Source organism: Pelophylax lessonae (assembly GCF_965119305.1).
Source record: "Pelophylax lessonae genome assembly, chromosome: 1".
Classification (NCBI taxonomy): Eukaryota; Metazoa; Chordata; class Amphibia; order Anura; family Ranidae; genus Pelophylax; species Pelophylax lessonae.
Window position 1 is genome coordinate 619,252,116 of NC_138768.1, and position 24,919 is coordinate 619,277,034.

At 39.6% G+C, this 24,919-nt stretch overlaps 1 protein-coding gene across 1 annotated transcript in view; it reads right to left on the bottom strand.

Annotated features, from left to right (window-relative positions):
• Positions 1-24,919, bottom strand: part of LOC309544330 (uncharacterized protein) — a 90,717-nt gene that overhangs the window by 55,569 nt on the left and 10,229 nt on the right. Inside the window, exon 2 of the mRNA XM_082243235.1 lies at positions 1,153-1,325. Within this exon, the coding sequence (XP_082099361.1) occupies positions 1,153-1,325 (173 nt within the window). The remainder of the gene's footprint in view (positions 1-1,152; positions 1,326-24,919) is intronic.

Sequence of the window (24,919 nt, forward strand, 5' to 3'; positions counted from 1 at the left end):
AAAGTAAAGGGGCTGAATAATTTTGCACGCCCAATTTTTCAGTTTTTTATTTGTTAACAAAGTTTGAAATATCCAATACATTTCGCTCAACTTCATGATTGTGTCCCACTTGTTGTTGATTCTTCACAAAAAATTTTTTTATAAAAACATTTTATATCTTTATGTTTGAAGCCTGAAATGTGGCAAAAGGTCGCAAAGTTCAAGGGGGCCGAATACTTTCGCAAGGCACTGTACATAGAATAGTTTAATGTATATTTCAATACATTTTTCTCCCCTCTAAGATATACTTATTGTTACATTGTTATTCTACTTTAACTTGATTAGCTGCTAACAATTATTTCAAGTTAAATACATTTTAACCCTGGCCTAAGGGCTCTTTCACACGGGCGTTCCGATCAGATCCGCCTGTCAGTTTTTTCAGGCGGATCTGATCGGATGCCTTTGTTTTTGTCTTCCACACAAAACATCTGAGAGGAGTATTTGCAGCACAGGGCAGAGATCTGGATGGAGTTTGCTTTTTGTCAAATGCTGTGGTTGCCTAGTCCATGGGAGTGGATAGGCATTGATTTCTGGTGAGTCTGAATTTTAGACATTTGTTCCGGCATTGAAGGTGGTGGCAAGCAAGGGTGTTCCTATAATTCACACCATCGATCCTGCATGAATGCACCTTTGACTCCTCATGAATGCACCTTTTATTTCTCTATGCACTTTATTAATGGACTTTATGGACTCCTATTAAAGTGATTTATGTATTTATCTCATGTTATTTATGCATCTTATCAGATCCAAATATTTTAAGTAATAACATTGTATGGGCATTTTTTATAGTGGGAGGTCATCACCATCCCTGCGCTACTAAAATTCCAGCTTAAAAGCCAGTTAATTTTTGGTGAATTTTATTATACATCAATGCTTTTGATTGTTTTCCAGATATGTTATTTTTTTAATTGTTCTTGAAGTATGTAGTTTGATACTATCTAAAGATCCATTTAAATCTATTGATTTGGAAAAAAAAATGCCACAAATCTCATCAAGTTCATTCTTAAACTGCTCTGCAATTGTAAAGACATAATTCAAATATGTAGGATAATTATATATTATGATTGCATAAAACAGAAGTTGTATGGTAGCAAGTAGGAACATTTTGCTTACTGTTCATCCCAAATCTGTTGGCTTTCTCCACGTCAGAGGCTTTCCTGTCCATGTTTTGTGTAAGTACAAAGATACATAAAGCAACTTGTGACAAGACCAGGACCAATATAAAAATAGTTTGGCATGCCCACTGTGGTTTCATCCATGTTGCTTTACTCCTCATGTGTGTTTTCCTGAAATACGAAAAAAAAAATAGTTTGTGTCACAAAATATTGTTAGTTTTCAACTTTAAAGGCACATTTTTTTTTTTTTTTTTTTTTAACAATAGTCTGTTATTGAATGTATGGCTCTGGAGGGACATTATTAAATAATCTTAGCACCTGACAACCACATTGTGACAAATGCAATAATTCATCTTTATATTAATATTACGGGCGGAGGGGGGCATCTGTCCACAAGCAGACTCTATTATTATTGCTCAATTAACCACTTCCATACAGAGCAGTTACACCCCCTTCCTACCCAGACCAATTTTCAGCTTTCAGCGTTCTCACACTTTGAATGATAATTACTCATTCATGCAACTACCCAATCAAATTTTTTTCACACAAATAGAGCTTTCTTTGGTAGTATTTAATCACCACTGGGTTTTTTATTTTTTGTCAAAGTAAAACTTTTGAAAAAAAAAAAAAAACATTTTGTTTTTAGTTTATAAAAAGTAATTTTTTTCATGAATTTGGGCCAAAATTTATGCTGCTACACATCTTTGGTAAAAATAACCCAAAAAATAAAAAAATAACCCAAATTAGTGGATATTATTTGGTCTGTGAGAAAGTTATAGAGTCTACAAGCTATGGTGCCAATCATTGAAAATTGATCACACCTAATCACACCTGATGTACTGATGGCCTATCTAATTTCTTGAGGCCCTGAAATGTCAGGACAGTACAAATACCCCCCAAATGACCCCTTTTTGAAAATTAGACATTCCAGGGTATTTAGTAAGAGGCATGGGGACTTTTTTGAAGTTGTAATTTTTCCCCACAATTCTTGTGAAACTGAAGAAATATATATATATATATATATATATTTTTTTTTACACAAAATTGCCATAATAACAAGCTATTTCTCACACACAGTATATGCATACTTGCAATTACACCCCAAAATACATTCTGCTACTCCTCCTGAGTATGGTGATACCCCATGTGTGAGACTTTTAGGCCCCTTTCACACTTGCCGGACCATTCAGATACACCTGTCAGTTTTTCGGGTGGATCTGAATGGATGCCCCATGAGTCTCTATGGGGCATCGGATGTCAGCGGAGACATGTCCGCTGACATCCGATCCGATCCTGTCCATCAAATCCGGATGGATGGAAACCCTTTTTTCCATCCGTCCAGCGGATCGGATGAGAACGGACAGGCGGTCTGTTCTCATCCGATTCCCCCATAGAGAAGAGCAGGGATCTGACACCTCCGTCTCCACACACACAGAGCGGAGACGGAGCTGTCATCCGCCTGCTAAGCGGGGGATCGGTGGATAGATCCCCCACTGAGCAGCACGGCTTCATCGATGGAACGGAGCTGTGTGAAAGGGGCCTAACACAGAATGGCCACATACAGAGGCCCAACATGCAAGGAGCACTGTCAGGTGTTCTAGGGGCATAAATTACACATATAATTTCCTAACAAACTATCACACTTTTGAAGGCTCTGGAGCACCATGATAATGGATTTACCCATAAAATGACCCCATTTTGGAAAAAAAGCCATTATGAGTCTTTTGAACATGTCATTTTTTTTCCACAAGTTTTTGGAAAATGTGGAAAGAAAATGAAAACGTATTTGTTTTACACAAAGTTGTCAATTTATAAGATATTTCTAACACATAGCATGTACATAGCAAAAATGACACCCCAAAATACATTCTGCTATTCCTCCTGAGTATGGCGATACTACATATGTGAGACTTTGTCACAGCATAGCCACATACAGAGACCCAACATGCAAGGAGCACAGTCAGGTGTTCTAGGAGCATAAATTACACATATAACTTAATTACAACCAATCACACTTTTGAAGGCCCTGGAGCACCAAGACTATTGAATTACACACACAATTACCCCATTTTGGAAAGCAAACACCCCAACACATAATCTAGGAGGCATGTGCTGCAGATAGGTACACAGGTACTCTGATGGCCTGCAGACAAGTACTCAGGTACACTGATCAGCTTCAGAAAGGTGCTCAGGTACTCTGATGGGCTTCAGAAAGGTACTTGGGTACTCTGATGGGCTAGAGACAGGTACTCGGGGAACATGATGGGCTGCAGATAGGTACTTGAGCACTCTGGGCTGAAGACAGGTACTTGGGTACTCTGTGCTGGAGACAGTTACTCAGGTACTCTGAGCTGGAGACAGGTATTTGGGTACTCTGACGGTCTTTAGATAGGTACTCGGGTACTCTGATGGGCTGCAGAGAGGTATTCGGGTACTCTGATTGGCTGGAGACAGGTACTTGGGTACTTTGATGGGCAGGAGACAGGTATTCAGGTACTCTATTGGGCTGCAGATAGGTACTCAGATACCCTGATGGGCTAGAGACAGGTACTCAGGTACTCTGATGGGCTGCAGATAGGTACTCAGGTACTCAGAAGGGCTGGAGACAGGTACTCGGGTACTCTGATGACAGGTACTCGGGTACTCTGATGGGCTGGTGACAGGTACCCGGGTACTCTGATAACAGGTACTTGGGTACTTTGATGGGCTGGTGACAGGTACTTGGGTACACTGATGACATGTACTCGGGTACTCTGATGGTTGAAGAGAGGTACTTGGGTACTCTGATTGGCTGGAGACAGGTACTCGGGTACTCTGGGCTGGAGCCAGGTACCCGTGTACTCTGGGCTGGAGACAGGTACTCGGGTACTCTGGGATACAGAGAGGTACTCGGGTACTCTGATGGGATACAGAGAGGTACTTGTGTACTCTTATGGGATACAGAGAGGTACTTGGGTACTCTGATTGGGTGCAGACAGGTACTCGGGTAATCCGATGACAGATACTCGGGTACTCTGATGACAGGTACTCGGGTACTCTGATGACAGGTAATCAGAGTACCTGTCACCTGAGTACGAGTACCTGTCATCAGAGTATCCGAGTACCTGTCATCAGAGTACCCAAGTACCTGTCATCAGACTACCCAAGTACCTGTCATCAGAGTACCCAAGTACCTGTCATCAGCCCATCAGAGTACCCGAGTACCTGATGGGCTGGTGACAGGTACTCAGGTACTCCGATGGGCTGGTGACAGGTACTGGGATGGGCTAGTGACAGGTGCTCTTTATTGGGGGGGAGCAATCAGTGTGTTTTGTGTGGACTGTAATCAGTAACTAGCTGTTACCGCAATCTCCTCCTCTCACAGGATCGGTATTTGAGGAGGAGAACACGGTAACAGCTAGTTACTGTGGTTTTTGTTGACATTCTGTGACTGGCTGTGATTGGACACAGCCAGTCACATGGTAAAGAGCCAATTTCATTGGCTCTTTACCCTGATTGGGGATGGACTGTGTCAGAGTGGCACTCTCCATCCCTGATCACCGCTCTGTGTGCCCCTGGGGGCGCGCACGAGCAGCATGCATGAGGACAGTGCATGTGGCTGGCTGTGATTGGACACAGACGGTCACATGGTAAAGAGCCATTTTTTAAATTGCTATTTACACCGATCGGGGATGGACTGTGTCCCGAGGGACATGCTGCATCCGTGATCTCTGCGTGGGAGAGCAGCGAACGGGCGGACGTCATCTATCTTCGTCCGCCCAGAGGGAGGTAGTGTTCCTGCTGGTGTCATTTCCCTGTACACCGGTAGGGAAGTAGTTAAAGAAAGATGGATGTAAACATGTAGTTTGCCACTTCTGATCAAGCAAGTAGATAAGGACTTTTTTCTCACTTACCTTGTATGTACTTCTTCCCAATCATGGACTCATTGGACCCAGAGGGTCAACATAATAGCCAGGCAACTACAATTTATGGATATAGTGAGTAGGAAATTATAATGCATTTTGAATTTCATGAAAATAAAACTGTACATTAGATGCATTTTTTAGACTTATTGTAATTTGTGTTTTAGTTATTTCTAGGGATCCCACTTATTTGACTTTAAAATATAAATAAATCCTAACAATGAACTTCTCTAGTTTGCTCACTATTTGCGCTCCTACCACTAAAAGCATTCTTACATCTGTTCATTAAATGAAAACATAACTGTTGATCATGTTAGAAATCCAGAGCTGTTGTGTGCTTTGTGCACTCTGCAGTTTTATCTTAAGGAGTCTTAACAGCCCACTTAGTTATTCCCTTAGGACTACAAACATTTCCCCCTCATGTTGTGGGGATTGTGGAGATGAGGATGTGGGGAGGTCTCTTGTAGATAAAATAAAAATTAGCAGAACTGACAGCATTCCTGGCAATTTTAGTGCAGCTAAAGCAGTGTACTTTCAGCCCACAGCAGGAAAAAACCAGGGCGTGTATTTCTGCCAGAATCAATAGGCATTTTTCTGTACTTACAGGGTCTTTAACCACTTGCCGACTGCCTAACGCCGATTTATGTCGGCAGTCAGCCCCTCACAGGCAAAGCGACGTAGGTCTACATCGCTAGCCTGTGAGGCTCTAGGGAGCGAGCGCGCGCCGCCGGGAGAGCGCTCCCGCTCGCTCACGGACCCCCCCGCGTGTGTGCCCAGCGGACCCGATGTCCGCCGGGCACTCACGATTGTCCGTTACAGCGAGAGAAAGGCAGGCGGCTAATGTAAACACAACCTGTCATTCTCCCCTGTGTAAGAATGGAGATCATACGGTTCTGCCATGTAGGACCGTTGATCTCTGTTCTTACACCAGTAGCCACATCCAATCACAGTTAGAAGCTTCTGTCAGACTGCTTAAATGCACACACAGGCCAAATGCCGGCCGGTTTCTGTTGAACCAGCCGATGCCAACTGACATTTAGCCTGTGTGTACTAGTCTTAAGGCACTTATAGAACACCTTACCTTGTTACTATCATTATCATCCATTATGGTGGAAACCTAAAGTATTCCTCGCAGTGGATGGGGCTACAGTATGGCCACAGGGATAGATTACATTTTAAATATTAAGGTCCCTTTCACACTTGTGCGACTTGTCATGCGATTTGGGACTGCAAAATCACATGACAAGTCGTTCTCTATTATTTCCAATGAGCCCCGTTCACATCTGTGTGACTTGAAGTCGCATTGACTTCAAACTAGTCCCTGCACTACTTTTGGCATGATTTTGATGCGTTTTGAGGAAAAGACATTTTAAGCCCAGTCAAACTCGCATCAAAATCTCATCAAAATCTCGGTAAAATCGTGCGACTTTGAAGTCACACAAGTGTGAAAGAGACCTAATTGGGAAAGTTTTTAACTGAGAAGTTACATTGTAACTGAAGTGAATGCAATAACAGTCAGAAAAAAAAAATTATTTGGTGTGGAGTAATGGGCTCAAAAATAAAAAAAAAATATTAAAGGCTTATGTTGGCCAACTGTATCTAAAAAATATTATCTAACTTTTAAAAAAAATGTATCTTTTCCTTCCTTTTTTTTTTTTTTTATTAAATCTTTTATTAATTTTATCAACATACACATATAATCTCACACGAAAGAAAACAGAAGAAACAAAAACGGAAAATTTATATCAATACTTACCGTAATTTTCCTTTCCTGATAGAACTCCATGGCAGCACACGTATGGGTAGGCTCCGCCTCCTCTCCTACCCTATAGGACCCCACTCCCATAAATTTTTGCTCCAAGCCAGGAGCCGTGTTCCATATATAGACTACTCCAGCAGATGGGAGGGAACTCCTGCTGCCATGGAGTTCTATCAGGAAAGGAAAATTACGGTAAGTATTGATATAAATTTTCCGTTTTCCTGACAGACTCCATGGCAGCACACGTATGGGAAATAACTAGCCATACACACCCGGGTGGGCAACTGCTGGTCAAACAGAAATAGGTTTAATTTGCACCGTCAACAGACAAAATTTTTAAACCAAAATCAACTGAGGATAAAGAAGCAGGTTCAACACAATAATGTGACATGAAAGTGTTAATTGAGGACCATGAGGCCGCTCTGCAAATGACATCTGGTGCAACATGAAGGGAAGCCGCCCAAGACGTAGAAATCCCTCTGGTGGAATGAGCCGTCACCACTTCCGGAGGAGCCAGTCCCTTGGCTCTATATGCCCACTGGATGGTCTGAACTATCCAGCTAGAAATTGTTCTGGAAGAAGCCCTCTTGCCTCTGTCCTTTCCATAAAAGAGAACAAATAGATAGTCTGACTTGCGAAAGGAAGCTGTGAACTTCAAGTATGTTTGAAGGACTTCGCCCACATCCAACGGATGGGTACTCTGGTCATCTTGAGACTTGAATGTAGGTAAAACAATCTCTTGCGGAAGGAGGACAAAAAAGGAACACGGCTCCTGGCTTGGAGCAAAAATTTATGGGAGTGGGGTTCTATAGGGTAGGAGAGGAGGCGGAGCCTACCCATACGTGTGCTGCCATGGAGTCTGTCAGGAAATACGTATTACATAAATTCCCCCATACCCACAGTCATATACATTCCGTGAAGTGAAATAAGGCAAAACACTGGATGTGATGTTTTTTTTTTTGTTTTTGTTTTTTAGTGATATGTTGACACAGTGATTAAATGACAAGGGAAAGGTGGGCTGCACTTTCCCCTCCATCACTCCTTTTTTTTTTTTTTTTTCACTTTGTTCACTTTTTTCACTTTTTAAATTTTTTTTTTTTACATTTTCACTATTAAGGATAATTGCAATATATATATAGTGTTTTTCCTTCCTAATATGAAGATGTCAGTAAAAAATCCCCAAAAAGGGCTACCTGCAAAAGAAGAAACTGCGTGCCCTGCCAGAACAATACTCCATTCAAGATAAATAATCAGCTAACGTCTTTTAGGAAACCAACACTTGCAGTGCACAATGGTTCCTTCCACCACTTCACTACAGGACACAATAGTGACGTAGGAGTCAGTAAGAGGAAGCATTGAGCGATTCAGGGAACCAACAAGGAGACTGAGAAATATTCATTTCCCAGAGGACTTCAGCAGAGGCTTTCTCTTGAACAGAGCAACAATATCTACATAGCTTAATAAGGGAGCCTGATATCCAGTCTACAAATCTGCTGTTTGAAGCATATCCATTGCACAAAATATTCAAAAGTAGGGATCCTTAACCACTTGGCGACTGCTCACAGTATATTTACTGCGGCAGTCAGCCCCTCACAGGCAGAGCGACATAGTACTACGTCGCTAGCCTGTGAGGGCTCTGGGGAGCGAGCGCGCGCCGCCGGAGGCGCGCTCCCGCGCGGTCACGGACCCCCCCGCGCGTGTGACCGGCGGACCCGATGTCCGCCGGTCACTCGGCGGACGTCGGTGGAGAGGGAGAAAGGCAGGCGGCTGATGTATTCTCCCCGGTGTAGAAACAGTGATTATACGGTTCTACTATGTAGGACTGTTGATCACAGTTCCTACACCTCAAGCCACAGCCAATCACAGTTAGAATCATGCCCCCAGGGACACACATAACCCCTCCCTCTAAAAAAAGTTAACCCCTTCACTGCCAGTGTAATTTTACAGTAACAGTGCATATTTATAGCACTGATTACTGTAGAAATGTCACTGGTAACCCCAAAAGTGTCAAAAATGTCAGTCAAGGGTCCGATCTGTCCGCCGCAATGTCGCAGTACCGCAAAAAAAATCGCAGATCGCTGCCATTACTCGTTAAAAAAAACAACAAAAATAACAAAAATCTTTCCCTTTGTTAGTAAACGCGATAACTTTTGCGCAAATCAATCAAAATACGCTTTTTGCAATTTTTTTTACCAAACATATGTAGCATAAAACAAATCGGCCGAAAATTTTTTAAAAAAATTTATTTTTACATTTTTTTGGGGGGGAATTTCATATAAAAAAATAGAAAAATATTGTTTATTTTTGCAAAATTGTCTCTCTTTTTTGTTTCTAGCGCATGATCAAAAAATCGCACAGGTGATCAAATACCACCAAAAGAAAGTTCTGTTTGTGGGAAAAAAAGGAAGTCAAATTCGTTTAGGTACAGCGTCGCACGACCGCGCAATTGTCCGTTAAAGTCACACAGTGCCGAATCGCAAAATAGGCCCTGGTCGGAATGGGGGTAAAATCTTCCGGGGCTTAAGTGGTTAAAACAACAGAATATATTTTCAGCTGCTGTGTAAAGGAAAAACAATTGTAAGTAAATTCATCTGTGTACACTTTTCAGCAATTATCTAACATGTCATAATTAATAAATGATTGTTCTGAAGTTAGTTGTACATATTTGGATCAGCTAAGCTAGGATATAATGGAAATGGCTGACGGTGTTTATACTAAAAGCCAAATATTATAATTAAAAGAGTTGATGATCCCATTTCTTATTCATTGTGCTTATGTAATGAAAGTTATATTAGCTATCTAGACCTGCATCTCTACAGATGCAAAATAAACAATAGAACACTTCACCTGATGCAAATACTAGCTTTATCTTTCCATTCGCTGTCAGCAGCATTTGCTTTGAGCACTTATCTTAAGAACCAGCTGCTCATCTTAAAGATAAACTTTGATGAAGAGTAATTGGGAGCAGAAAGTTTGGTGGATAACATTTTCACTCCTCCAGAAAGCTGTATTATCAGAAACATAGAATATTGGATTATTTGACCTTTAGCCCTTATCAATAAGCACGCAAGCTTTTCTGGGGGTAAAGAGTTTGTAGAAAAATGCAAGGGAAAGTTTCAAAGAAGCAATTTCTTAAAGCAACATTTTACATTGCTATTGCTTACAGAAACCGCTGCCAAATCTGGTCTATTCAGCTTGTAAACAATTCACACCTATGCAGGTTGCAGTTTGCATATTCCAAATGCACTTTGCATTTTTTTAAATACACGTTTTTGATCCATTGATCTGCTTATTTGCAACTGCACATTTTGAGGAAGGAATGAGTGTGCTTTAACCACTTGCCAACCAGCCATCGCAGTTATATGGCGGTAGGTTCCTGCAAACTGCCATACGGCGGTTCGCGGGAGCGCACTTGTGGACGTGCGCCACCGCAAGGCTCACGCCCATGCCCACTCAACAGCGGAGAAGCCGAGGCACTGGGCTGGTGGCCGTGATTGCCCCTGGGCACCCGCGATTGCCGCCAGGCAACCGCGATCGCTCCCCGTTAAGAGAGAACGGCGGTCAGCTGTTGTAAACACAGCAGACCGTTGTTCTCTCTGGTATCAACACAGAGCTCCTGTGTTCCTTCAATTTAGGAACACAGGTCTCTGTCTTGATATTACAAGCCCATCCCCCCACAGATAGAAAACACCCCCTAGGCTCACATTTAACCCTTTGATCGCCCATGGGTTAACCCCTTCCCTGCCAGTGTCATTATTACAGCAACACTGCATATTTTTAGCACTGAATACTGTAGTAATGTCACTGGTTTCCCCAAAAGTGTCATAAATGTCAGTTAGGGGTCCGATCTGTCTGCCGCAATGTCGCAGTCCCACTAAACATCACTGATCGCCGCCATTACTAGTAAAAAATAAATAAATAAAAATGGCATAAATCTTTCCCCTAGTTTTTAAATGCAATAACTTTTGCGCAAACCAATCAAAATACGCTTATTGGAATTTTTTTTTACCAAAAATATGTAGCAGAATACAAATTGGCTTAAATTGATGAAAAAATTTGATTTTTATGTTTTTTTTTTGGGGGGGGGGGAATATTATATAGCAGTTTTTTATTTCAGAATTGTCGCTTTTTTTTTTTTATAGCGCAAAAACTAAAAATCACACAGGTGATCAAATACCACCAAAATAAAGCTCTATTTGTGGGAAAAAAAAGGACATCAATGTTATTTAGGTACAGCATTGCATGACCGCGCAATTGTCTATTAAATTAACACATGCCGAATCACAAAAAATGGCCTGGTCATTAAGGGGGAAAATCTTCCGGTCCAGAACTGGTTAAACAGTCAATAGAGCAGATTATGGAGGTAAGGTATTTTTGTATTCTTGACTAAGAAAAATGTTCTCTTTAAAGGATAAGTATAAACTGTATGGTAACTTTTAAAATGTTTGCATAGTATTTTTATTGTATTGATTTAGATAGAGCACTTAGATTTTGTTTTGCTGGGAAGATATCCTGTCCTGAAAACACAGCAGGCAGTAACTCTATTGTTGGGGGAATTCTGCTCTTAGAGAGTTGTACCAAGAACAGATATATCTATCAGAAAATGTCTCTCATCTTCTGTTATGGTCATAACTATAATATTTTGGATTTTCCAACTCTTTCTGTCTCAGTGACAGTAGTCACGACGAGTAGAAATTGAGGGGATCAATCTCCCTAGCAAGGAAACGAATAGCAATAAAAACCCTACAGTGGGGCTATTCTTTCCCCATTCTATCCTAAACTAAAATAAAAGTTGGGGCTATACATACACATTAAGACAAATGCTATGTATGTTTTGTATTATCTTCTGGGCTGGACTGGACCAAAGAGTTACAAAGTCTATAATGGATCACCAATAAAAGCATATAAATTAACTACTCACTATCTAAAAATTCCATACTTCTTTATTGATCATGATTGGTTAGGAACTTTACATTTATTAGTTGTGATTTTTTAAACTAGTAACTTTGCTTTTATTAAGAAAAAAAATCTCCTCTAGGTGATCAATGTACATTGCTGGGATTTTAGAAAACTTTGCAGAGTCCTATCTGTTTCTGCTCTGAAGAAAAAGCTGTTTATTGTCTTCAGTGTGATTCTGAATGAGAGTGACTTTTTAAATACTAATCAACTGATTCACTTTGCAATGTTCTAACAACGAAAATGCAGAGTCAGCCATTTAGAAATGGTTAACCCCCCCCCTTCCCCTTTTTTTTTTTTTTTTTTTTTAATATTACACTTCCCATGTCAAACTACTTGCCCAATATTTCACTTTGAAGCTTTTAGGCTCAGGTCCACCCTGCTCCTGAAATTTTTGGGGTTTCTCCTTTGTAAAATATTTGTTATAAATTATCAGAAGATTTCTGTATTGAAGCTGTGTACATTTTAATTTTAAAAGGAAGATTATTACTTCTGGGGAAATCAGTCAGCCAATGACACAGGTAGGAAGTTATATTTCTGGTGGTGTTCTGTACGCAAAAGGTGTATGGAACATTTCCATTCTACCATATTGCATTGAATTTTATAGAAATGTACAGCAATGCAGACTGAAAAGGAATAGCAATTTTTAATAACATTCAATTACAGCATGGTTCTTGTAGCAATTGTTTATGCTATATTATTATTTTTTTTAATTTGCTATTTGTTTTCCACGAAAGTGGAGTTATCCTTTAGGAATGAACAGAACCAATACCTTAGATAACTTTTGGCAACTGATGAGCATTGGAGTAATGGGCTAAAAATAAAAATTAAAAAAAAAATGATTAAAGGCTTGTGTTAGCCAACTGTATCTGAAAAATATTATCCAACAGTTAAATGAAATGTAGCTTTTCCTTCTTAAATTGATGATGTCAGTAAAAAAATCCCCAAAAAGCGCTACCTTCAAAAGAAGAAAGGTATTAATTTTGCCACTGCCTATCCTGCCAGAACAATACTCCATTCAAGACAAATAATCAGCTAATGTCTTTTAACCACTTGCTGACTGCCCGCCCCAGATTTACTGGCTCGGCTGCGCGAAACGATGTATAAGAAAGTTCTTGTAGCAATTGTTTATGCTTTATTATTATTATTTTTTTATTTGCTATTTGTTTCCCACGAAAGTGGAGTTATCCTTTAAGAATGAACAGAAACAATACCTTAAATAACTTTTGGCAACTAATGAGCATTCTTGATCAGCAACCACTGCTTTAAAGCGGAGTTCTGGCCTCAAATACCTTTTTTAACTAAAAATACCCCTAAAATACTAATTCATCGCCCTTTACAGAACTGCTATTCTCATACTTACAAGGGGTACAGTATTGGATTTTAGCGGAAATCTTACTTTTAAAAAAGCTTTCTGAGCGTGGCCATCTTGGATGTGGGCATCTGAAGCCGCAGTGTAATCTGCTGTGTCCTTCTTCCTGATTCCAGAGAGTGTTCTGGGAGTTCTTCCTGATTCCAGCCTCCTGGGAGTGATGACAAACAGCTCCCAGGATGCAATGCAAAGGCGGAAGTGATGTCGGTGGCCGTGGCCACAGAGGGGGGAGAAGGAGGAAGTACAATCAAAAATGCCCTGAAAATAAGGTTAGGGACCCCCGAAAAAAATTGAAAATGCCCAATTGTTGATCAGCATAGTGAGCACTCCAGGAATCACTACAGTTGCAAAATAGGCCGGAAACTCCACTTTAATAATCACATAAGGGTTGAAAACTGGAGATTGCAAAATCTGGTGCAGCTGTGCATGATGGCCAATCAAATTCTAACTTCACCTTGTTCAATTAAGCTTTGACAAAAACCCTGCTAGCTGATTGGTTCCTGTGCATAGCACCAGATTTTGCACTCTCCAATTTTAGTAAACAACCCAATAGAGTGCATTGCTTTCTGCCATACCTAACTAACAGACACGCACACAGAATTGGAGACAATGCTGTATTACTAAACAGGATGTAGAGCTTGCATTTGTAATGACCAAATAAGGCTGCTCAATGTACATTTAGGCTTAAAAGTTAGACATAAAAGCAGAGATCCAAAGCATTAACATGCATTGATGTAACTGAAAGAATAAAAACATATATTCTTTTAAACTTTTAACCTCACATATTTTACATCCCTTCACTTTTCACACATTTCAATCCGTTTTAATCACACACAAAAAAAAATCCAGATTAATTTCTTGTTATGCAACCTGACTGAATATCTAATAAAAAATTAACACTTTATTGGACTTTAAGAAACACAATTTCAAAGAGCTAATTTCAAAGTAGAACTTTTAGCATATAAGTACTTTCTGACCAAAAAAGGAGCACTGTTTACTTTTTATTCACTAGCTAATTAATAAAAACTATTTTCAGTCTAAGTCTTATTCATATATTGGGTTCAGGGGAAATGTCAACATTTTAAAAATTGTATACAATGAATGAGTATTTGAAGTATTCACTCATAGGCTGATTTACTTAAGGATTTGAGAATGTTCTCACAATAAAATGTGTGAATCACTTTAATTTTGCAGTCATGGATAATATTGATCTGCACATGAATGAATGACTGAAGTGAATATTCACAATTATTAATGTATGAACATTCTCAAATCCTTTAGTAGAGGAGTAGGCAATTTTGGTACTCCAGCTGTGGGGAAACTACAAATCACATCATAGTACATCATAAACCACAGCGCCAAACAGTGCCAATAAACTACAATAACATATAGGTAAAACATTTCTGAAAAGTGAAACTTCACACAAATTGCTATTAAAAGCAATGTGCCAAGTGAGTCCATAAAAGTTCCAATATTGATCCAAGAATGTGCTGAAGTGCCTCACAACTTCTTTGTACTCATGCAGTGAACTGTGCTCTTCACCCTCTTGTACTTACACTTACCAGATGGTTCGGACCCCTTAGCAGTACTGCATGTAGGTCTATCAAGCTGTGTATGGTAAGTGGGAAGATGTCACATCTCATGTGTCCTGTGGTGGTTTTGCACTCATGAATGGAGAAGAGAGAATCCAAATAGTGTAATATGTTCTTGTTTATTCTTAAAAATCATTACAATTCCACTTACAGTGTTCCAGAGTAAACATTGCATTGGTCAAAACAACAATACAAGGCAGTCATTCCATCAGTCCGAGTCTGTGCAGCGAGGAAGACATGGATCCCAAACCTCCACATGTGTTCCACTGCTAGCCGGACGTGACGTCACTGAGGAACCGGAATCTATGTCAATGTGTTTCGCCATTCCCACAGGGTGTTTTCAAAGACAAAGATTCCTGGTTTCTCAGTATGTTAAATAGCCGTGCGTGGAAAACTTACGCTCACATGACTCAAATGGAATATCCTTTAGGGTGTAATCGGCTTCATAGACACCATATTGGGTTACTTCCGGCCCACACATAGGGTGTACTCTGCTCCGTAGTTGCCATATATGCTACTTCCTGACTACACTCCACTGTTGACACAAAGCCAGAACCCATAATGATATACTATTTATAAAATAGGGAATCAAACATTGTATATTGAATTCCAAACAAGAAAAATATCTGAAGATTTAATATATATATTTTTATATTTATATATATATATATATATATATATATATATATATATATATATATATATATATATATATATATAATGTATAAAAAAATATATAAATGAACCTTTAAAAAAATTATCTCATAGAAATGCGTACATAAGGTCTAAAATCTTGAAATTGATGTGGAAATTCCTGATGTAAGGATTATTCATATAAAAATTTAAATTAATATAAATGTAAAACAGGAATTACTATGTTCAACCCCTTGGGGCTCATTGCATTTAATAAATATATCCACTTAGTTTCATCTTGGGAAATACCCTTTTTCATATTGCCTCCCCTCCAGTTGGCATTACACTATCTATACTAGGGATGATCGAACGGTTCGGGTCGACCATCGGTTCGGCCCGAACATTGGGTGTTCGAGGTGCGGCCGAATTTAGAACTTTTTGCCCAAAAAGTTCGGAATTCGGCAACCAGAACCGCCCAAAATGCAATGCTTCAGGAAATGGGCTTTAAAAGCCCGTGATTGGACCAGAACCATTAGCAAAAGCCAATTGAGGGGGCAGGAGAATGCTAGGAATGTGATTGGAGTGACTAGGGGGTCCCTAGACCAATCATTAGTGAATACGCCCCCCAGTATATAAGATCGCCCCCGCCATATTCCTAGCATTGTTATACTGGACATGGAAGAGAGTGGAAGCAGTTCTGTTAATTTTACTTTAAAAGTGTCATTTAGCTATTTTTATTGTGAGGAAAGGGATATCTAGTGTAGTTAGAGTGCTCCTTTACACTTAAGTTAGCTTCAAAAATTTAGTTTCTGTAGGGAAAGTGTTAAGTGTAAGGGGACCGTAGTGTAGTGTAGGGTTAACTGGCAGTGACTGCTATGGCAGGGTGACAAAACCCTTCCATAGCAGGGTGACCGCTATAGAGAAATGATCATTTCTCTGAATTGCTTCGGCACACCCATATGGCTTCTCACCAGCCAAGCATTTTTTATGCTGCAGGGGCTGCCACTGCCAGTGCTTTTTTGAGGACATGTTTGATGTCAGACATGACATCTGAACATTAGAGATGTACCGAACGGTTCGCCGGCCAACGGTTCCCGGCGAACTTCGAACGTTCGCGTTCGCCTCTGCGGGTGAACATATGCGATGTTCGGTCCGCCTCCTATACATCATCATTGAGGCAAACTTTGACCCTGAACATCACAGTCAGCAGACACATTCCAGGCCAATCAGCATACCTCCCTCCCACACCCTCCCACCTCCTATAAATAAGCATGGGCAGCATCCATTTTAGATCATTTCTGTGTTACTGAGAGCAGGGAAAGTGCTGGTGCTGCTGCTGCTGTTATAGCTGGGGACAGTTCCCGGTCTTGTTAGCCAGTACACTCCTGCTGTAAGGACAGCACCCCAAAAAGCCCCTCCTAGGGCTGGTATTTGAGTTTTTTTTGGATATATATATATATATATATATATATATATATATTGTCCCCAAAAGTCCTTTTGAGGGCTGGTATTTGTGTAATTTTTTTTGTTCTGTGATATATATATATATATATATATATATATATATATATATATATATATATATATATATATATATATATATATATCTATTGTCCCCAAAAGCCCTTTTGAGGGCTGGTATTTGTGTAATTTTTTTGTTCTGCTTTATGCAAATGCATGTTTATTATTAGTGAAACCATACTTAACATAGGATGAAGACTGGACATCTATCAAAGGGACCATAGTATCAAAAGTCATATGTTTATCAAAGAACTTGTTCATGTCTATTATACACATGAAAAAACAACAACATAGAAATAAACGGTTCCCATTACTTCTCTTTCTTTACTCAATTTACTTACACAAACCTATTTACATTTTTGCACGATAGGGCAGCTCACTTCTTGTAAACATGCTAACCTAAATGTACATTTATTATTACTGAAATCACCCTAAACAGAGCATAAAGAACATTGACATGTTTTACAAAGAACGTGTTCATGTCTATCAAACAGGTGGGAAAAAGAATATAAAAAACCCACAGGTTCCTCACAGATTATTTCTCTTTCTTTGCACTGAGCCAGTTGCTCAAACAGACGAGCCTGTTTACATTTTCAGATGACAGGGCAGCTCGCTTTTTCTGAACAACATGTCCTGAGAGTGAAAGCAATCTTTCACAAGGTACGGATGTGGCAGGTGTTGATAAGTATATGCGTGCAAGGTAGGCCATCTCACTGTGTGCCCCTTCATGATTGGACCACCACTGCAGGGGACAGTCCTCTATGCCAATAGAGGGCTCTGCCTTGTAGCGCTCCACACATTTCTCAATACAGTCCTCTTCATCATCATCAGATGAAGATTCTGGCACAGACATGAGACATGTTATCTTCTTAGGTGGTTCAGTTGTCACTGGTTTATCTGGCTGTGCAAGCCCCTCCCTCTTGAGCAAGGCACAGACTGAACTCCACACCTCAGCTCTGTCAGCCCTGCTCAGACATTTGAGGTCCTTAAACCTAGGGTCCAGTGCTGATGCAACCCTCAGCCATGTGGTGTTGGTTTTTTCCTTCCGTTTGTCCATGTCAGTTGTGAAAGTTTCCTTAAACTTAATCATGTAGGCTGGGTCATCTTCTGAGACCTCCATCACACGTGATAGATGACACAACGCGGGCAGCACAACTGAGCAAGAAACAAATTTCTCTCCTCCTAAAAGTTCACTCACATACCTGGAATAATAGAGAAAAGCACTTTAGTTAGACATAATGAATCTCTCACTCACTTTCAATCTCTCACTCTTAACACACGCACGCGCACACACACACACACACACACACACAAACCTAACCATCACAGAAAACTTTCTGCATTTTTACATTTTCAATACAACTCATTCTGTATGATTTATAAGCTGTTTAACTGGACCAACAAATGTCCCCACAAAAACAAGGATTTCAGACATTTCTATTATATTTTGTCCCCATACTGTACACACACACACACACACACACATCAGAACTTAAATCCACTCTATTATAAATGTCACACACACACACACACATCAGAACTTAAATCCACTCTATTATAAATGTCACACACACACACACACACACACACACACAGTCAAGACACATCAGAACAACATAAATCCACTCTATTATAAAAATGTTACACACACACACACACACACAGACGTCCCCACTTTTGACACAACCTTACTTTGACTGAGAGACAAATATAATAATAATAAGAGTATCAATAAATTACCTGCAGTGTTCCAGCACAGTCTCCAACCTCTTCAGTTTATCAAATTCAGCTGCAGTTGGCATGTTGATGTTGCCTGCATGTAGGGCCAGTGCATCTCTCAATGGTTCTTGATTTCTCTGAACACGCTTTATCATTTCTAGGGTGCTGTTCCACCTAGTAGACACCTCCTGTACGAGTGACTCTTTCTTTTGAAGATGTTTGACTTGCTGCTGTTCAAGCTCGGCTGCGTTAGCAGGGCTATGCTTGAAATGACCCACTAACTTCCTGCATTTTGCCAAGGCGCCATCAAACGGGCTGTTTTGGAGAGAAACTGTGATGGCTCGGTGGAGGCTGTGTGCAATGCAAGGCATATGCTCGAATGGGAGCTGCCTGGCCGCTGCAATCATGTTGCGTGCACTATCAGTGGTCACTATTTTCATTTTGAGTTCAATGTTCCACTGTCTGGCTACTTGAAGAAAGTGCTCAGCGCAAACGTCAGCATATTGTCTATCTTCTGTCTTCATAACGGTCAAAGCGTGAGACTGAAGTTTCCAGTGCGCGTCAAAATAATGTGCTGTGACGCCTAGGTAGCTATGGTTACTGAGGGAAGTCCAATAATCTCCGGTGAGCGCAACCGTGTTTGTCTGTCTCAATGCATCCTGAACTTTAGCTTTCTCCTCTTCATATAAGTTGTGAATCTTGGTTGTAATGGTGGCTCTTGAAGGTAGTTCGTATGTAGAATCGTTAGATGCGATGCGAATAATTTCAAGTAGACCCTCGTCCTCGACCACATTAACTGGTCTACATGCTGTAGCACCCATTTAGCTATAGTTGAGGTGAGTCTATTAGTTGTGGACTTATCCATCGATCTCCGCTGCAAACTTTGATCCATTGTGGTCTGCCTTTGACGAGGGGGAGGGGGGCTCTCCGTGTCAGTTGTATGCTTCGCCATCAAGTGATATTTTAAACTCGACGTGCTGCGGTGATAACTTAATTCACATCGACAATAAATGCAGATAACTTTTGTCTTGTCGACAGAACCATCAGACCTCGTTTTGTATATAAATTTTCCGTTCAGAAGACCCCTTTCTTTTTCCATTTCTGTTTGCTGCTGCATCTCTATCTCTCCAACTACGGGCTAGGCCACGGGTCAAACAGGTGATGCGCGCTGCATTAATCGTGCGTTAAAAAAATTAGCGCCGTTAAAATGAATTTGAGTTAATGCGTTATTAACGCGCTAATTTTGACAGCACTAATATATATATATATTGTCCCCAAAAGCCCCTTTGAGGGCTGGTATTTGAGTATTTTTTTAATATATATATATATATATATATATATATATATATATATATATATATATATATATATATATATATGTAGCATGTCCAGAACCAGAAAAAAAAAAGATCATATAGGTGTAAAAGGGGTTCCCACCATCCCTGCTCTACTGAAAAATTATCTTTTTTTTTCTGGTTCTGGACATGCTACAGAGCTGAAACTTCACAGGTACACCTTTTAGACCCCCCAGACACAAAATCACACAAAAAAAGTTCTTAAAAATTGTAATTTTTGAAAAAAAAGCCAATTATTGAAAAAAATTAAAAAAAAAAAAGAGATTTTTTGATTTTTACTTTGGATTTCAGATCTGGGGGGTCTAAAAAGTGTACATGTGAAGTTTCAGCTCTGTAGCATGTCCAGAACCATAAAAAAAAAGATTGTTTGTATTAGAAAACTTTCAGACAGGGGGTTGGCTTCGCTGCTGTAACACCTTGCCGGTTTAATAGAAGGGATTTTTTTGGGTTCTTTGCAGTCAGGAAAAACATCTGAACTTGTGTATAGTGGTACTGTGCACAAGTTCTGATGTTTTGCCTGCCTCCAAAAACTCCCAAAAAATGCCAGCAAAAACACACCTGGGCATTTTATTTTTGACGCTAGCGTTTTTTTGGCATTTTTTGGGGTTCTTTTGAGGCGGGCAAAACATCTGAACTTGTGTATAGTGGTATATATACACACATACATATATTTATATACACACCTAGACATATATAGGTGTGATAGTAGCAGAAATATATTACTGTAAATGATTTCATTAGCGAACTTTTCAAAAGTTTGATCATCCCTAATCTATACCACAAAACTTCAATAATGTTGGGTCTCGATTGTGGGCCAATCTGAAATGCATGGATAAGCTGTGGTTTTTGAAACCCTTTCTGATATTATTAATATGCTCCCTCAACCCGACTCAAAGCTTTCTGGTGGTCCCCCCAACGTACTGAAGTTTGCATGGACATTCAAGAAGAATAGTTACATGTGTGCTCTCGCAAGAAATAAACGTATCTATCCTGTATGTTCTCGCTTTAACCTGTGATGAAAATCATGTCGTTTTCCTACTCCCACAGGTGAAAAAAAACTAGTTTTTTTTCTTCTATCAGGAATTTTCACATTATTTTCAAGGTTTCAGACCTTATGTACTCATTTCTATAAGATCATTTTTTGAAGGCTCATTTATACATATAATTTTTATAAAAAAAATTTTTTTCCATATTTTTCAGGTTTGGAATGTGTGTATATGTATATCTATGTGTGGGCAAGAAGTAACTCAACATGGTGACTATGAATCTGAATACACCCTAAAGGATATTCCATTTGGGTCATGTGAGCGGAATTTTTCGTGCACGGCTATGTAACAATTATGGAGATAAGGCGTTGCAACACTTTTTTTGACATTTGCTCTATTTACAACATGCTCTTACTGGGTTTGTGACTCAAAAAGTATTTAAGACAGACAAGTGACACGATTTTTTAAAAAGAGGCCAGCATTGGCTGCCCTATGCCTCTTTCATAACAGGTGCACCTTAAAGCTGAACTCCAGCGAACTTAAAAATGTACCCTTGCAGCAGATATCCCTCCTCATTGCAAAGGTTAACCACTTCAATATGGGGCACATTTACTCTCTTCCTGCCCAGGCCATTTTTCAGCTTTCAGCGCTTTCACACTTCGAATGACAATTGCGCAATCATGTAACACTGTACCCAAAATAAATTTTTATATTTTCTTTAGGTTGTGTTTTATTACCACTGGGTTCTTTGTTTTTTGCTTAATAAACTAAAAAAGACGGAAAATCTTAAAACAAAAACAAATTTTCTTAATTTCTGTTATAAAATTATGCAAATAAATAATTGTTCTTTATACATTTCGGAAACATATTCTAAAACATTTCTGTGGTGAAAATAACCCAAATCAGTGTATGATCTTTAGTCTGTAGGAATGTTATAAAGTCTACAAACTAAGGTAGTTATCTGAAAATTGAATAATCCTGATGTATCTGTTTTCATTTTCATTTTCTGCCCAAAAATGTCAGGAAAGTACAGATATCACCCCAAATGACCCCTTTTGGAATGTAAACACTCCAAGGTATTTAGTAAGAGGCATGGTGAGTTTTTCGTAATTGAAATTTTTTTGTCAGTCTGTACCATGAGATCACTGTGACCAATTATAGCTAGCAACACAATTGTAATCAATGGATGGCCTAAAAGGAAGCCTTCACTGTTTTTAACTGTCATGTGACCTGCTGTGATTGGTTACAGTGGTCACCTGGTACCAGTAGTGGGCTGGTACAGTGATCAGTAATCGGTGGTGTCCGGTGACAGATCAGGCTGCAGTGCGGCTCTGTGGGTGTGTGTGAGGTGCGATCCTGGAGGATGTTATATGATGTCCATCCAGAACTACAAGAATCCTGCCCAGCCGTCATCCTGCTATAGGCTGGGGGAAAATTGGTTAAAAGCATTAGAAAAAAAGAAGAACACTGATTGCTAGGCAGTAAGGTAAGTAAAAGTTATTTTACTGGTACCCTGGCAAAAACAAGTATTTAATCCTTGCAATGCAGGGGGAGTTTCACTACAAGGGTAGTTTTATTTGATTAAACTGGAGTTCAGCATTAAAGGTTAAGGTGTAAGCCAGTCAAAACTTTTCCCCTTGGTTTTGCATAGAATAGGGAAGAGTTGCAAGCCCTGTTGGGATTTTAATGTTATCCAAGGCCATCCAAGGCCATGTCAGAGTGATGTCCTCTAACTTCCTATCTTACCAACAACTTGTTTTTACCAGACAGGAAATGAGGGAAACTCTCTTTCACAAAGAATTTTTTTAACATTCAATCCAACAAATAAAACCAACAGTTAAATGGTTACAATGTATTTTGAACAAGAACAGATCAGGAAGATATGTGTATTCAAGGCTTGGCACCTTATATCAATAAAGATCCAAAAGCCACTAGCCGAGGCAGCTTGGAAGTTCCAACTACAGTGTATAAGGAATTAGAATGAAGACATCCAATCATATAGCTGAATGTAGCTAGACATAAGAAGTTATTGTCTGTAGATATACATGTAGGTAAGAATGCAATATAATAGAGGAAATATACTATCACTGTAACCATCCCAACCAGGACAATGCCTGGCAGCCTGATAGGCATATAAAATAAATGAGTAAAATAAAACAGAAATGGCAAAGAAGGGAGGAGAAAGAGAGAGAGAGAGAGAGAGACAGAAGTGAAAGAGGAAAGGAAAAGAAAGAGTCCCACGGGGTGTGCATTAGAGGAGCACTAAATCTGGAAGGTTGGATATATGCAATCCAAGGTTTCCAGACCCGAATACATTTTCCATGGGTGTCCTAAAGGATAGCTGTCAGCTTCTCATTCACCATAATATCACTCATACCATTTTTACCACTTCAAAGCTTAGTATAGGGGTTTTCCAAGCCCTTACGATAGTTAATTTAGTTGTAGTTAAATGCACATCTAGTTGACACTTCAGACGAAACAATTCTGAAATTGGCTTGCCTAGAAGAACCTCGTAGGGGTCTCTTTTGAGATGAAAAAGATAGTGAAGAAGAGACCCTGACCCATAATCTGCATACCTTCAGACTAGACCACTAAATGAGTGCCATGGTACCCTCCTGTAAACATTCTCAGAAGCAGAGTGGAGAGTAAATGGGAATAAAATGAGCAAACCTAGCCGGCGTATAGTACCATCTCTACAAAATTTTGTAGGCATTCTCTTTTATAAGAACATTTTTGGAACACTTGAAGAGTGCTATAGTCTTGATCTGCCAGTCCTCCTAGTCCTACTGCCTCCCCAACTCACCATTGAAGGTGATAAGGCCCCAACTGTGGTTTTCTGGAAGATAATAAATTAATGAGATTAGGCTTGGGGAGTGGGGTCAGGCTCTAGAGAGGCTCTCAAAGGGGGTCAACGTGCATGGAGAAGGCTGGGATCTTATGAGCTGTTGAAATGTCTGAGTTTTAAGTAACTATAGTGCTCTCGCAGGGGAATATTATGGGGAGATCCGAGGGCAACAAATGTTATTATCCTAGTAGGGGCATGAGAGGAACTCTCAAACAGGGAAACAGACAGATAATGTTAAGATTTTTTTTTTATGAGATAAGAGAAAATCTAAAACCAATGTCAGAACTTTATTTCTGTGTGTGTCCCTATTAGAGGCTTTTCTTCTCTTCCTAACATATAAAACATTGTACCAAGATTGGAAATGGTAGTAAATCTCATTAATGGAGCCTTGGATATCAGTAAAAGGCAAGTCTCTCTATATAAAACTGAAAAAAGGTTTTTGAATTGACATATACTTTAAGTTCACTTTTGCATTGTGCTATTATAGTTCATTTAGCCTGAATTTCCAATATATGTTATACTAACACATACATATACTGATTACTTATATTTTGAAATGTATGTGATTAGGTACCTGGAATTTAATGTTGTCACATTGGCCTTCCTTTATAAAACAACTTTCCTGCATGCTCTTGAACTTCTATGAGGCCTCTCTATATATGATACAAGTATAATGATTTCCATTGAAACCAGGAAGGCGGAATATTACATTAAAGGTGTAGCACTTTCTTGAGGGCCTCTATGGTCTGTTGCCTTTAAGGGCTCATTCAGATGGGAGATCAGACTCACATTCTGGGCTGAAGCGCTGCCTGGGTTCACATGCAGCAGTCAGCGGCTTAAATCAGAAAATAAGTCTGAATGAGCCCTAAGTCCGGCCAGATGTTCTTCTTATGGGCTAATACAGGAGTTTGCTTGTGTCTCTGCAACCTTGTTGCTGTAAAAATTTCAACCCAAGCAGTATATATGAGGTGCCTAGCTGTAAGTTCCCATGGAGAGAAACCACACAGTTTTTGTTGAATATTTAAAATAGGTAAAAAGCTACAATAGTCTCAAAACATCAAGAACTGACTACAATTTTAAGAAGACCACCAGAGTGTTTTTTTTTTTTTTTAAGCTCAACCATTT